We start from the raw sequence: 15,604 nt of genomic DNA, 5'->3' as shown, positions 1-15,604 counted from the left end.
AGGTGTGGTCTCGTGGTCACTATTTCTTTCATTGGAAAACAGCAGCTTTGAAATTCTGCTAAAAATAACTTCTTTTGTATTTCACAGAAGAAAGTAAGTCTTTCTGGGTGTCACTACTGGTTTGTTTTACTTTACATTGCCCTGTGAGACTTTCTTTTTAATCTTTTTTCCCTCTTCATTCCCACTTTCTCTTCTTCCACCTTCTTAGTGGAATTCAACCCTTCTTTTATTTTCCATTCCTTCGCTCTCTGGTTATGGTTCACTGCTACCACAGCTGGGATTGAAATCCTGTACAGAAGTGATTTATTTCTCCACCTCAACCAGCCATTCTGTCTGACCCTCTCTTTCTCTTTTTTGATCTCTCTTTCCTGATCTTTCGCTCTCTTCTGCTTGTGTGCCATCCTCCCAGCACACTTTACCAGATTCACATACACACGATATACGATTCTGGATAGTTTGTCTGTGGTTAAAACTGATAAAAGACGAAAAAGTCAGCTCCCTGTCAGCATCTGCCATAATAAACCCAATGTTTTATTTGGCTGGAGGTTTTACAATGACACTGTAAATCTAAAGCTGTTTTTACTCTATTCCTTAGCAGTAGGGGGTTTGATAAGGGTCGTACCCCTTCCCTCTCCGCTGTCTCCAAACCTCTTTAGAACATCTCAGAGAATTGCTTAGAAGACGCGACAGAATCAGTTCATAGTGAGGGTTGTGGCTCTCTTGTCCTCCCAGTCTGCTGCCTCGCTCATAAAACAACAGAAAGGGAGGTCTAGAGAGGAGAGAGCATAAATCAGCATGGCTTTAATGGACAGGGACGCTGTCTGGGTGGGTGGTCCATATTGTGCGGTCAGGAGATGAGTCTTGAGCACATTGCAACTTATTATGTGATGATGAGACATGACGGTAAAGTAATCTGTCATAAATTAATGTGGAGCAAGATTATGTAGCCATTATGCTGCTGTAAATATTTTTACATAGTAAAGCATTGATTTAGAAAGATTACAGGGATTTAGAACAATTATTTACAGCTGAAATGCTGAAAAGCACACTGTCAGATATATACATTAAAGGATTAGTTCACTTCTGAATTCAAATTTTCTAATAATTTAATTACCCTCATGTCATCCAAGATGTTCATGTCTTTATTTCTTCAGTTGAAAAGAAATTAAGGCTTTTGAGGAAAACGCATGCTTTTTTTGCCCCCAAACCAGTTAAGCGCAACTCTATGGAAGCCCGTTTACACAACTGAATTAAAAAATCAAAAAGATAATTGCGACTATTTATCTCGCAATTGCGAGTTTACATCTTGCAATTCTGACTTTTTTTGTGAGATATAAACTCACAATTGTGAGTTAAGTCAGAATTGTGAGATATAAACAGGCAATTCTGAATTTGCATGATATAGACTCGCAATTGCAAGTTAGAAAAAAAGTCAGAAATGCGAAATATAAAGTCGTTGAACATGTCAGTCTTTTTTTTTCAGAATTAAACTTTGTAACTCACAATTGCAAGTTTATATCTCACAATTCTAGTCACAATTCAAGTCAGAATTGTAACAAAAAGAATTGCGAGAATTGTGAGATGTAAAGATGTGAGATGCGAGTTCTTGCAGTCCTTTTTTTAAATCACAGTTGTGAGTTTATATCCCACAATTCCGTGAAAAAAGTCAGAATTGCAAGATTTAAACTCGCTTTTTTTTCCTTCAGAAATGGACCTTGTAACTTGCAGTTGCAAGTTGATATCTCACAATTCTACGAAAAAAGTCAAAACTGTGAGATGTAATTGTGAGTTTATATCTTACAATTCTCAGAATTTTGAAGAAAAAAAAAGTCAGAATTGCGAGATGTAAACTTTTACTTGCGAGAAAAAGTCAGAATTGCGAGTTTATATCTTACAATTCTGACTTATAACTCACAGTTGTGAGTTTATATCCCACAATTCTGTGAAAAAAAGTCAGAATTGCGAGATTTAAACTCGCTGTTTTTTCCTTCAGAAATGGACCTTGTAACTTGCAGTTGCAAGTTGATATCTCACAATTCTACGAAAAAAGTCAAAATTGTGAGATGTAATTGTGAGTTTATATCTTACAATTCTGAAAAAAAAGTCAGAATTTTGTAGCTGTGAGTGAGAATTTTTTTTAATTTTTTTTTATTCAGTGGCGGAAACAGGCTTCCATACAAGCCTCACCCAGCAGCCGATTCTAAAGATTTCATTGATCTTGTCAATCAAAGACTTAACTGCCTACACAATCCTGAAACAAAGACTAACCCAACCTAAATCCGGACCTTAACCACTGACAGGACATCCTAACAAATAGCATTACTGTTTGTCACAAACGGATTCATCAGTGTAATTTCTGAACTCTAAATGGAATGCATGAAGTCTGAACTCTTTGTGACAGGTGACTGAGTGTTTGAGTTGACCAATGGATGACAAAGGAAACAGAACCTTCTTAAAAAGTTCTGTTAATTTCCTGCTTGTTAAAATGCTTGTAAAATAATGTAGGTTTTGTGCAGGTTTACTGAGCTAGAACTTCACTGAGCAGCTTTGTAACCTCCAAACAATTGTGTTTAACAACACTAGACAAAAGACACTGAGCTGTCTGCATTCCTTGAAACCAAGGACTTTGTATGTTTCTGTTTAAAGGGATAGTTAACTCAAAAATTACATCCATTCTGTCATTATTTACTCACTATTATTTCCCCTTTTTTCTTTTGTGGAACACAAGATGAAATTTTAAAAAGCATCAGCGTTAAAACTTCAGAGCTTTCCCTTTTTTGTTAAATCAAGTCATTGGAACAACATGAAAGTGAACAAAATGATGACAGAATTGTAATTTTCGAGTGAACTATCCCTTTAAGATGTCCTTCTGTGTGTGAGTCAGTCTTGTTTGATCCTCTCAATGTGTTACTAACTGTACGCTTTGTTTAAGGGCCGTGACGGGGGTGGATGTGGATCCTGATTTGGTTCATATGGAGATTCAAGACATCGGTGGCGGTAAGGGAGCTCATATGTTTATAGAACAGCGCATTTCAATTCAATTTTACATACCGTATCAAACCACTGCGAACAAGGGCAGATGGGATGTTTTAAGGCTTCAGCGTTGCCTCATTCAAACAAACCCCTTTCAGCGAAATTCCTCCTGGCTGAGCTGTTTTGTGAGGCTTGTGTGTTTGTGTGTGCGAAGGAGACCAGGCGTACAGATACAAACTGTTGCATAGAGCTCCATCACACTCAAGCCAGTGAAGGTTAAACGCCAGCTGACAGTCACATTGCAACCTGCAAACACATACACTCAACCCCCTAAGGAAGGTGAGAGCTGTGTCTAGCCAGTATAAAAAAAATCACACTGGACACATACATCAAGACCTTCTGCTGATAAATGAACTTTTGTGGCTTTACTCTGGATCTGTTGGGTTTGTGTCACTGACAGATGCAGACCTCAAGTGTTGTTTCTTCAGCTCAGTGGCTCCTTCAACCTCTCATAGGATGTGCTGTGTGTGTGTGTGTGTGTGTGTGTGTGTGTGTGTGTGTGTGTGTGTGTGTGTGTGTGTGTGTGTGTGTGTGTGTGTGTGTGTGTGTGTGCGCACGTCTGACCTTGTGTGACAGAAGACAGAAGCAAAGCGCTCAGCCATTCTAATTGCTTTTTAATGAATTTCTCTGCTGTACTGCTTTGATTAACTATTCGTCCTCTTCAGTGAAGTAGTCTTCCCGTTTGTTTGCCTAAAATTAATAACAAAAAAATAAAACCACAGAGAATGAGAGGAAACAACATTATAAGAATAGCAATTAAGTTCCCCACTTTGATATATAACCTTTGGCCATGATTTTTGGAGTATGCATTCTCCTCTAATTTTTTCATCATTATCCAATTGGGTGTCATTTTTGTGCACGTTTGGAGAATTGATACATGTGTGTGTGCGGGTGTGTATTGTAGAGGTTGCTGAGCTAGCTGTTGTGTGAGATTCTATGCAGAAAGGCCACATCAACAGGGCACCTCGGCACTGTTTTCCTATAATTAATTTTCTGCCATTCTGGAGCAAAGCAATGTGCCCAGTGAGGATCAGCTTCAGCTAATTTTGTAAAGAGCTCCATGCTTTTTTTTTTTTTTTTTGCAGATATTCATCTTTGGAATGGCTTCCAAACACTCACTTACAAAAGCTGTATGATCAGACAGAGACATGAAGATTCTTTCAAACTTTTGAAAGTCAAATTGTTACTTCTTCTAACCATTTTTGTGTGTGTGTTTTTCTGTCTTTCACCAGGATACCTTTATGTGACGTGTCTCATACAAAATTGCTCTGATAAAATGGTGACGGCACAGTTCTTGGGGAAGATTGACCACAATTCCCTCTCAGTGCAAGATGAATACATATTTGTGAAGGTAAAATTATATGTTAATCACTTTTATTCAGACAGATCCATTCAGACATCAGAGAGTACAGTAGATTATCTCCTTAATTATTATTATGTTATTATATATTACATACTCAGTATCACAATATACACTAACATAAAACAATTGAGGTCAATAAGATTTTTTTTGACATTGTCACTTATGCTCAGCAAAGCTGCATTATCAAAATAAAGTAAAAAGAGTAATATTGTGAAATATTATTGCAGTTTAAAATAATAGTTTTGTTATTTTAATATATTTTAAAATGTTACGATCCTTGATTCTAATGCTGATTTGGTGCTCAAGAAATATTTCTTATTATTAATTATTAATGTTTTTTCTGCTAAATATTATTGTGGAAATATTTTTTTCAGGATTCTTTGATGAATATTTTTGATGAAAATTAAAAAACAGCATTTATTTGAAATACACTGCCGTTTAAGGCCACGATCACACCGAACACGTTTTTGCAGTTAGAGGCGCCTCTTTTGAATGGTTTTCTGTTGGCAGTGAGCGTACTGCGTGCTGCTTATGCGCCCCGGGCGCCTTGCGTTTTCGCCGCCTTCTGCGCCTTGCGTTTTTGCAGAAGCGCTCTGAGCGCCTGAAGTTGAAAAAAAAAAAGCAACTCTGAGCGGAAAAACGCCCAACGTCATTCGCGTTTTTTCCATTGTCCAATGGAATGAATGGTGACGTTCTGTTGTGGTGACGTAAGTTTACCGTTGCTTAAAAAGTCCGGAGACTGCAAGAAATGGAGGAGAAACTTTTGGTGTCTGTCGTGGGTAACCCGGAGCTGTATTTTTTAGGGTTTCTGCTAATATGACAGTTTAATTAACAGCAAAAACCAAAGATTTTAGAGCGCTGGCACTACAATCCTTTGATTTGACTGACAGGACAGTTGTTTTGGTCGTTGCCTAGCAACATAAAACAACGGCAGCACACTGCCTTTTTTTAAAAGTCACCAAAAAAAGGCAGTGCTGTGCGCCTCGCGTTTTTAGAACTAAAAGACATGTTCGGTGTGATCGTGGCCTAAGGGGCCGTTCACATGTCGCGCCTAAAAACGCGTGGAAAACGCTAGGCGCGCCGCTTTCTTCCTTATCAACAAAGCGCTCTGGCGCTTGCGCTCCGGAAGCGTCTGCCGTTTCTAAGCAACCATCAGCTGCGCTCTAGCTCCAAGCCTATGCGTCTCCATGCATTGTTTCTTCTATTAGCGTCAAAATAATGGGGGCTTGACAAATCATAAAGTTCAGGAAATCCCTGGACCACAATGATGAGCTGCTCCTCCATGTTTCTACAGAGGTTTCAATGTAACGGAAAAACGTGAGGAAGCTGATTGGTTGGTTCATGTCACATGATCTGCGGTGCGCTTGCTGCATTCTGAAAAGTTGAGATGTTTTTATCTCGATGCGGCTTGGACGCGCCTGGAAAAAACGAGCGCGTCGCACCGCGTGCGCGTCACGACCGCGTCGCTTCCATTATGCGCGCGCAAGCCGCGCGTCTACATTTGAAATAACGAATTTGAGCGCGCAAAAGACACTACATGTGAATGGCCCCTAAGGCGGGCGTACACGGTGCGATTTTTGAGGTCGTACAATCTCGCATGCGATTTTTTTGGTTATCGGAGGAAATCATCTCTTCTCGTATGGTCGGGGCTCGTATGGTGTGTGAGAAATTACGAGACGAGCAGAGTGCCTTATGAGCACTTCCCGATCTCACGATCATTTTTAAACATGTCAGAAAAACTTCGGGAGCTGTCGGATTGAAGGCGTGACGTGTGTGCTGTTGAACGAGCCGATTTGTTGATCAAACTGGAAATGACCAATCAGAAGCTAAAGAAAAGAAAACCATAGAAGAAGATGAACATGACAGCGCCACGGCGACTTGGACTATCGAGAAAGAGGATAAACTCGCTGAACTTTGGCAAGAACAGCGAGCGCTATATAATGTATCGATCGGTGATCGATCACCTATTGTTTGCTACAGCTATTGCTAGCTATTGTGGTGGCCAACTAGCCCCCTCGACGTGCATAATACTATGTTAAAACATACATTACAATGCTGTACAGTGCTGTAGCATTGCAGTTCCAATGTCTTTAATCCATATGCTTGTTAGCACTGCTGTAGAGGTGAAGTTTTGTCAAGTTTGCAACGAGTGTACACACGCAAGGGTGATCAGACGGTTCCTGCATGTGTAGCAAAGTGTCGGCTCATATTTTTTATATGCAGTTATGAGATAGACAGAGAGCAGTTGTATTTAACAGTACATACACAGTATTTTATACACAGTCTTCCTCTCAGAATGTGATTGCCTCGGAAATCGGCAGGTTTTAAAATCGTGCCGTGTACCACTGCATCTGTAAAAAAAGTCACTCGTGACGTGTGCGTGGCCATACGGTCTTCCGACTGTCTGAATTCGCACCGTGTACGGCCGCCTTTAAAGTTTGGGATCAGTAAGATTCGTAGTGTTTTTTAAAGAATTCTCTTATGCTTATCAAGGCTGCATTTATTTGATCAAAAATACAGAAATAATATTATACGGTAATATTGTAAATTATTATTACAGTTTAAAATAATTAGTGCTGGCCGTTGCAATTAATAGCATCCAAAATAAAAGTTTTTGTGTACATAATATATGTGTGTGTACTTTTTATATTTATTATGTATATAAAGTCACACATATACAGTATGTATTCTGAAAATATTTACATGTATTAAATATATTTAATATATAAATATATACATGCATGTGTGTATTTATATATACGTAATAAATGTACACAGTACACACACATATATTATGTACACAAAAACATTTATTTTGCCCAGCACTAAAAATAATGGTTTTCTATTTTAATTAAACCATTTTATTTATTAAAGAATTTTTAAAAAAGTATCACAGCTTTAAACAAAATATTAAGCAGTACAAGTTTTCAACATTGATAATAAATCAGCACATTAGAATGATTTCTGACACTGAAGAGTGGAGTAATGATGCTGAAATTTCAGCTTTGCGTCACAGAAATAAATAACATTTTAAAATGTATTCACACAGTTATTTTACACTGAGATAATATTTCACAATGTTACTGTTTTTGTGTTGTTTTCTTGATCAAATAAATGTAGCCTTTATGAGAATAAGAAACTTATTCTCTTATAAACTTATTAAAAAAAAAAACTTTAAAAATCTTACTGATCCCCAATTTTTTTAACGGTAGTGTACATATTTTTTTTATAACATTATAAATTGCTTTGCTGTCAGCTTCTGATAAATGCAGTGCTTTATTCTAGCATTTTTAGCCAGGCAAAATAAACCCTGGTCAGGGTCTTGTATTACCTTGTATTAAAAAAGTTTTATTTTGTGATAATGATCATCTGAATGCACATTATGCCACTTATTACATGACTGCCTGCAGATAAATAAATGGACATGAGGTTTTTTTTTTTTTAACTAAACACCGCTATATAAGAAATCTGTTGCCAGCGCCAACAGTCAATTTTACAGTTTATACCAATCGTATTTCAAAAATAAATGTATGTCAGACTCAGCAACTGTGTGTCAGCCAGACAGCCATTCAGTAAATATAAATATAGTAGAGCGAGGACCATGCACCTGCAGGTTTTTAGGTGTTTAGCTAACATTTAAAGCATTACCATCAGTTAACCTTGTTTCCTTGGCTGATATTGAAAAAACGTATTAGAACAGGTATTAGACCTCACAACCAATTCATGGCTCATTGAATGCTTTCAGAAGTGCAGTGCTGGGCTTTTCTTCAAAAGAAAAGTAGGCCGTTTTCACATGTATAGATTAATGATGTCTCTCATCTCTATAGCAAATACAGCCACAGCAATATTAGCATGTCAAATGCTGGGAGATTTCCAGGTTTTCATTTTGCTTTTGAGGAAAATTTCTGACAGTGGATAATACACCCAATTAAGATTAGATATAATGCAAGAATTTATCATTTGTATACACATTTGCTCACACATTGCTGGTCAGGAGATAGATTCTTTATTTTGACGGTATTGCTTTTTCCTTACCTCCTTTTTTTCGGATCTTTTATAATTAGCCAATGACTCAAGGACATTTGCTCGTTCTGTATTAATTTCTCTCACTCCCCCCCATCCCCCCTCACCTGCTCAGTTGTTTTTTGAAGGGATTGCAGCTGTTGAAAAGGAATTCAGATATGCCCTTGAGAAACAGGACTACAATGTGTGAAATGTTTGTGTTCGGTCAGAATCATGCTGTTGCAGACTGGACACAATTTATGTGAACCATAGAGACCAACAGACAGAGCTTTTGATTTGGTGCTAGTAGAGGCTGAATCTGCTGGTATAATACCAGCCAGGTAAAATTGACATTGTGAATTGAGTTTGAAAAGAATGAATAGGAAAGTGAGAGCAGTTTGTCTCAAAATTGCTGACAGTGAAGACATGACCCTATCATTGGGAAAGTGAAATAAAAACTGCACTGGTAATCAAAATAAAAACACTGTCTGTCTGTCTGCCTTTCTTTCTTTTTTAGGTGACTGCAGGAAATCGAACCAAGTATTATGTCTCATACCGAAGGAATGAATTTGTTCAGATGAGATTCCCTAAATACGCCCTTCCAAAGGTATGGTGTTCAGAAATGTGGCTGTTAAATGACCAGTAGTTATTGTGAAATCACTTGTTTAGTAGTGTATTAAACAGTTTGTGCTCACTTGTAAAAGTGATATTTAATATCATAATTCAATCCACATTGTTTAAAATACAGCTTTTTTTATAGAACTTTTTTCCTCACTGTAAATTAAGCAATATCACACGTGATACTGATATCAAGCAGCCGTTTTTCAAATTTCAACAACATATTTGCAAGTGTGATATTGCTTTTATATAATTTCAATAAACAAAAAATTAAAATGAAGTTACTTTTTTTTTTTAAGAATTAGTTCACTTGCAGAATAAAAATGTCCTGATAATTTACTCACCCCTATGTCATCAAAGTCCAAGAAGTTCATGCCTTTCTTCTTCATTCGAAAATAAATTAAAGTTTTTGAGGAGACATTCCAGGATTTTTCTTCATATAGTGGACTTTAATGGTGCCCAACGGATTGAAAGTTCAATTTTTTTTTAGAAAATTATAGTTTCGCTAGAAAAGACCCTTATTCCTCGTCTGGGATCGTGTAGAGCCCTTAGAAGCTGCATCGAAACTGCAATTTGGATCTTTAACCCATTGAAGTCCACTATATGGAGAAAAACCCTGTTATGTTTTCCTCAGAAAACTAATTTTTTTTTCCACTGAAGAAAGAAAGATGTGAACATCTTGGATGACATGGGGGTAAGTAAATTATTAAGACATTTTTCTTCTGGAAGTGAACTAATCCTTTAATTTTAGACACGTTTTTGAACAAATCGGTTGAGTAAATGATTCATTGATTGTATCACGAAGACAGTCACTTGTTGCCACCTACTGGCATACCTCTGTAACCTATTGTAATAGTCATTGAAAAATACACAGCACTAATGCACTGACAGCGTGTTCAGAATTGTCAAACACTGACAAATGGAGTGAAAAACAGTGAAAGTGGTGTATAAAGGTTAAATATCCTAAGATTAAATGTGCAGCTTTTTACTAACATCTCCTATAGCAACATCATGTGCATGTTTAGTTCTATTTTTGAAGTACTGCTGTTTTTGTCATGAGCTATGTACTAAATGTGTATTACCGTTTGAAGGTGGTTATTGTTCTTTTATCAGCTGCAGCTGTTGTGGATTTGACTTTAAAGCCGGAGACTGACTATGACGTATTGCAGCAATATGTATGAACTGAGGAGCACAGTTGGTGTCTAGCATTGAAACAGTACACCCTTACAACCCAGATGTGGGTTTAACCTACTGAGGAGCCGTGATGTATAGCAGTAATATGCAACGGAAAGAAGACAGCTGGCTAAGGGTTACAGCTGATGACTGACCAGGCTGTCTGTGGCTCTAACCCAAGGGAGTGCTTCAGTAAAATGCTGGCTGACTGTAATTGAATAACATTGATTGGAGTGGAGGCCAGAGGGGCCTGCTTCATGTATATTTCACCTCAGAGAGAGAGAGAGAGACAGGGTAAGGAGAGAGGCTTTAGGACAGCTGCTGTCAATGGCATTTGTAACTATGCCAACCACTGATTCACTATGACAGAGTGAAAGAGAGAGAGAGAAAAGTGTAAGAGAAAAAGTACTACTAAGAAAGATGCCCCAGATTACCAGGCATTCGCCTTAATGGCAAAGGATAAAAGCTTTGATTTAATTACTGTAGAAGTTGAACATGCTATATATTTATTCGCTCTGTGCCTTCTAGTGCATATGCAAGGGTTTAAAATGGATATATTTATCATTTCCCCTCCGTGGTGTCATTTCGTGAGTTAAAGCAATATTGGTGTTTTATTCCCTCTCTAGTCCCTCTTTTCTCTGCTCTTTTAGCTTCTTGTCGCTTGACTGAGCAGATAGGTCAAATTTTAGACACCTGGTTCAAGAACCCAGAAGAGAGCTGGAGTGTGTGAGAGGGATGGGGCTGGCTGATGTTGTGCCCATATTTTCCACAGTGAATAATTGAAAACCTTTTGAAAAATGCAAAACCCAATTCCAGTATGCAGTCTCAGATCTCTCCAGAAGTTCCTTTCTTTATGTTATGGATTAATGATGGTCCTTGGCTCCAGTGGGACGATTTGTTTGTTGTAACACACCAAGGCCACTAAATGTCTAGGCGCCACTTTTTCCTCAGTTTTTTCCCCTTTCACCCTTTGTTTTTCTGATTTAAAGGGGTCGTGAACTGCCGTTGTTTTTTATTTTGTACTGTTCTCTGAGGTCCACTTATAATGGTATCAAGAATTTTACATAAAATCATACCATATCATCTCCTGTTTTGACCCCACTCATTTGAAAGCTCTGTTTGAATAGGCCTGGTGGATTGTAGACTCGGAAGTAAACACCCACTGCTATGATTGGCTAACAGTTGTGTATGTTTGACAGCCTACATTCCTCACAGATGGATGCTGCTGTAATTTAGGTAAAAAAAAAGCATGAATAATCCTTACATATCAAAAGGTCTGTAATAACAGACAAAGCAATAGTGACCACGTAATAAAAAGTTGCTTACACTTGTGTGGTGCGACATTACTGTCAGATCCAATATAGTCGGCACAGCATCATTTTTTAGTTTTAATCTTTATGAAGATCCTGCATCAAATTGTGCCTTGTTTTTAAACGAATCCGCAGAAAAATGTCTCTTTATCCACTCTTTCCTAACGTTTGGTTTTAGAAGGAAGGCGATGCGAAGACTGTTTTCTACAACTTGGCGCTGTATAGTGTCTGAGTTGTCTCATTGTCATCGGAGCCATCTTTATTGTTAGGTTTCTGCGTAGACCTGCGTTTGTCTCTCTAGTTATTACACTACATGTGCGAATCGTGGGTGGGGCTAAACAGACAGTGATGTAAAAGTAGGTGTTGATCTTTTGCTGAGGCGGTGTTTAGACACACTATTACATCATAGAGTGGAACTTTTTCACAACCTGTCGTTTTGGCAGAAACGAGAAGAAAATTATGATTTTTTTAGTTCATGACCGCTTTAATTATGTTTTTTATTGTTTTAGAAATCAGCATGAAGTAAAGCCAGCTATATCTGAAGAAGTAAAGATGAAAAAAATTAATAGTCATAAGGCTGCTTTTTATTTAAAGAGCAGGTCATGCTTTTTTTAAGTTTTCTAATATTGAGTACCCTACAACAAATTTAAATGCATCTAAGGACAAAAACACTGTAATTTTCTCAGAATATACATTTATACATAGAGTCATTTGTCAATGATTTTGAAACGGTTTGTTCAAACCAGCTTTAAGCGTCTGTAAACCCCTCCCCTCCATAAACCCACTCTACTCTGATTGGTCAGCTGGCCAAGCCTGTTGTGATTGGCACAGAGAGAAGTACTTGAGCAAGTTAGCGAGCGCTACCATCTGTGTTGCCAAGTCTGTGCTTGTTTTTGATGTCCGCGGGTTGAAGCGACCCCAATAATGTCATATTTAGACCCTGGGATGTGAATTTACCAGTAAAACCCTGACAAAAAGCATGTATTTTATACCCCAGAATGTGATTTTTAATGGGGGACCCCCCTCGAAACACACCGGTTTTGTTGTGAAAACCTGGCAACCCTTATGCAACCCTTTACATAAAACAATAATATAGTGCTTTAACACTTTAACACTTATGCAAGTGAATCGGGCCCACGGCTAAAGTTTAGTTGCTAAACTGTAAACACATAACGAAACAATAATGATGTATACGTTAGCCGAGTGCTAACTGACGAAACAACACAGTTTGTAAACCAAAATATGTCTAAGTTACATACTTTATTATTAAACGAAGTAATTAGAAAAACTACACTCTACATTAATCAACACTTTCTTAGGAAATAGTGTGTTCACAGCGAATTTACCTAAAAACCTAAAGCTGCACTTGGTATACATCACATATTAGTACAATAGATATTTTGAGCACTCACTTGAAAATGCATACACATCATGTATCAATCGTACTTACAGGTTGTGGTTCGGAGACACTTGTTAGTCCAAATAAAGAAGATTAATAGCCAAAGAAGATAAAAGCCAAGTTTAGAGAAGCAGTCCTCAATAAAATTATGAGCACACAACAAAAGGTTCGAATTGTATTGCTGTGGTATCGTGGAAAAAAAAATAATTTTAACCACTGATTCTCCACATCATCTTTTCATAATGAAAACAAAACAAACTTGCTTTCACAGCGCAGAACACAGAGTTTTCTTGACATGGTGTAAACATACTAACTAGCATTGTTGGGGATAACGCATTACAAGTAACGCAAGTTACGTAATCTATAGTAATAGTAATAATTACTTTTTTTCATGTAACTAGTAAAGTAATGCATTTCTTACTTATTGCTTATGCTGGATAGCTACGTTACAAACTGCAAAAAATATATTTTTTCGAAAACCCTTATGCAATTCTGGAAAATTTAACTTTGTAACGCATCTGTAATTTTGCAAGCCTGCTTTAAACGTTTTAACTTAAATAAATGTTGGTATTGCAATCAAATTGCAATCACCCCTGAACCACACAAAATCACTTAAAAGGGGCCCAGTGTTCTATTACTTGAAGCAGACTGTGAATAGAAACAATACTATTGATTTTGGCCAATTAAGACCTGTTTCAGAATGGAACCGCATGACCGGAATTCAAATGCACCACTATTGGAGCCCAATGAATCCAGCAGACACTAAGAAATAGCAAACTTTCTGCTGGAGGGTTAATATGCCTTTTCTTTTTTTTTCTTTTTTTTTTTTCGTTACAGATTTCCTGTCTTTCCATCCATCCATTTGTAGCTATCACATCCTTCTTTCTTATACATAGATACTCAGTCAGCCTGCTGATAATGCACTCAGGGATTGTGGCTGTAGGCAGAGACACAAATGTCCTGCAGCTGTGTCATGGCTGATAGGGGTCCTGTGCCTGCTGTCAGAGACAGATGGATAGTGCTGTCTTAAGTTCTGATAGTGCTGTTATCAGTACTATAGACCTGAGTGTCCTGTCACACAGTATGATAGACAAAGACAGGACCTATCTAACCAGTAAAATTTAAGACTTACAAAGAAACAGAAAGTGCTGTTTTAATCTTCTTACTCTGTTGTTCCTGTTGCTGATTTAGATGATGTTATAATCCACATTTAAAACTTCCACTCTCTCCAGGGGCACTTTCAGCAGCTGTGGTTCACAGCGATGACTTCATTGTCTTGTGTAAGCCTCGGTGGAAAGATGACCTCATCGTTAAAATTTTAATTCACGACTAACTAAAAGATGTTCGTATTTGACCCATATTTCATATTTTAAGAGCTGTTCATAAATCAACAGACAGGAATTACATTGCAGTTCTAGACAAGAGGTGTGTTCAGTGCCTTCTCTCAAATCTGATCAAAAAATTAAATAGCAAACATGTAAGCAATCACTCAGCTATTACAAATTGTGATTGCTTGTTTCCAGACGTCATCATGAACCTCCTAACAACTAAGGTTGGTAAATGTGTACATTCAATTGGAAATAACGTCTGTAAAGCCATGTACACATTTACACTCTCCTCTATATAAGAGCTTTTCTGAGATTAAATATTTGCTTTCATTTCATCAGAATAGTCTAAGCCTTCTGAGGAAATTGGTACTTTTCAAGTGTTTGTGTGTGGATATAGAAAGATATTTTAGGAAGGAAGAGAACATTGGGATGAAACAGGATTAGAAGTCTCTATAATAGTTGGAAGGGTTTTTACTTAACTTTCTTAAACTTTATTTAAGCCGAGACTTTCCGAGTTGGGTCGTTGATCATAATAAGCTAGAATTGCTAATGTTGATGGTACCATTTTGTTTGCATGCATTTTGTGTTTTGATGACAAATAGTGATAAATCTTGCCAGAAAACAACTCATTTAACTGGGTTATGAGGAGACAGACCAGACCACATTTTCCGTCATGCTCTGTGGCACCACAAGAATTATAAAATATACAGATGCAGCATCAGTTATACAACTAATGTGCATCATTATGTTGCATTATAAAATCTTTCTGCCTTTTTGGGAAGTGAAAAAGACAGAGAAGTATGAAATTGTCTAGCAAATCAGTTTAATTCTGACCAAAATCATTTGTATGATTTTTTTAATCATAAATTGGGGTGTGGAATATATATATATATATATATATATATATATATATATATATATATATATATATATATATATATATATATAGTTTATTTATATTGTTTATATAAGTGTTTATTTCTTTTAATTTGGATGATTATAACTGACAACTAATAAAACCCCAAATTCAGTATCTCAGAAAATTTGAATATTACTTAAGACCAATACAAAGAAAGGATTTTTAGAAATCTTGGCCAACTGAAAAGTATGAACATGAAAAGTATAAGCATGTACAGCTCTCAATACTTAGTTGGGGCTCCTTTTGCCTGAATTACTGCAACAATGCGGCATGGCATGGAGTCGATCAGTCTGTGGCACTGCTCAGGTGTTATGAGAGCCCAGGTTGCCTTGGCCTTCAGCTCTTCTGCATTGTTGGGTCTGGCATATTGCATCTTCCTCTTCATAATACCCCATAGATTTTCTATCGGGTTAAGGTCAGGCGAGTTTGCTGGCCAATTAAGAACAGGGATACCATGGT

The 15,604-nt window shown here is 37.3% G+C and overlaps 1 protein-coding gene across 1 annotated transcript in view; it reads left to right on the top strand.

Moving 5' to 3' along the window:
- The window catches only part of LOC141331546 (VPS10 domain-containing receptor SorCS2-like), a 173,225-nt gene that overhangs the window by 128,023 nt on the left and 29,598 nt on the right, over window positions 1–15,604 (top strand). The window contains exons 6-8 of the mRNA XM_073836601.1: window positions 2,933–2,997; window positions 4,266–4,384; window positions 8,916–9,005. Coding sequence (XP_073692702.1) covers window positions 2,933–2,997; window positions 4,266–4,384; window positions 8,916–9,005 — 274 coding nt within the window. The remainder of the gene's footprint in view (window positions 1–2,932; window positions 2,998–4,265; window positions 4,385–8,915; window positions 9,006–15,604) is intronic.

This window comes from Garra rufa, chromosome 3 (assembly GCF_049309525.1).
Source record: "Garra rufa chromosome 3, GarRuf1.0, whole genome shotgun sequence".
NCBI lineage: Eukaryota > Metazoa > Chordata > Actinopteri > Cypriniformes > Cyprinidae > Garra > Garra rufa.
This window is presented reverse-complemented; position numbering and strand designations above follow the sequence as displayed.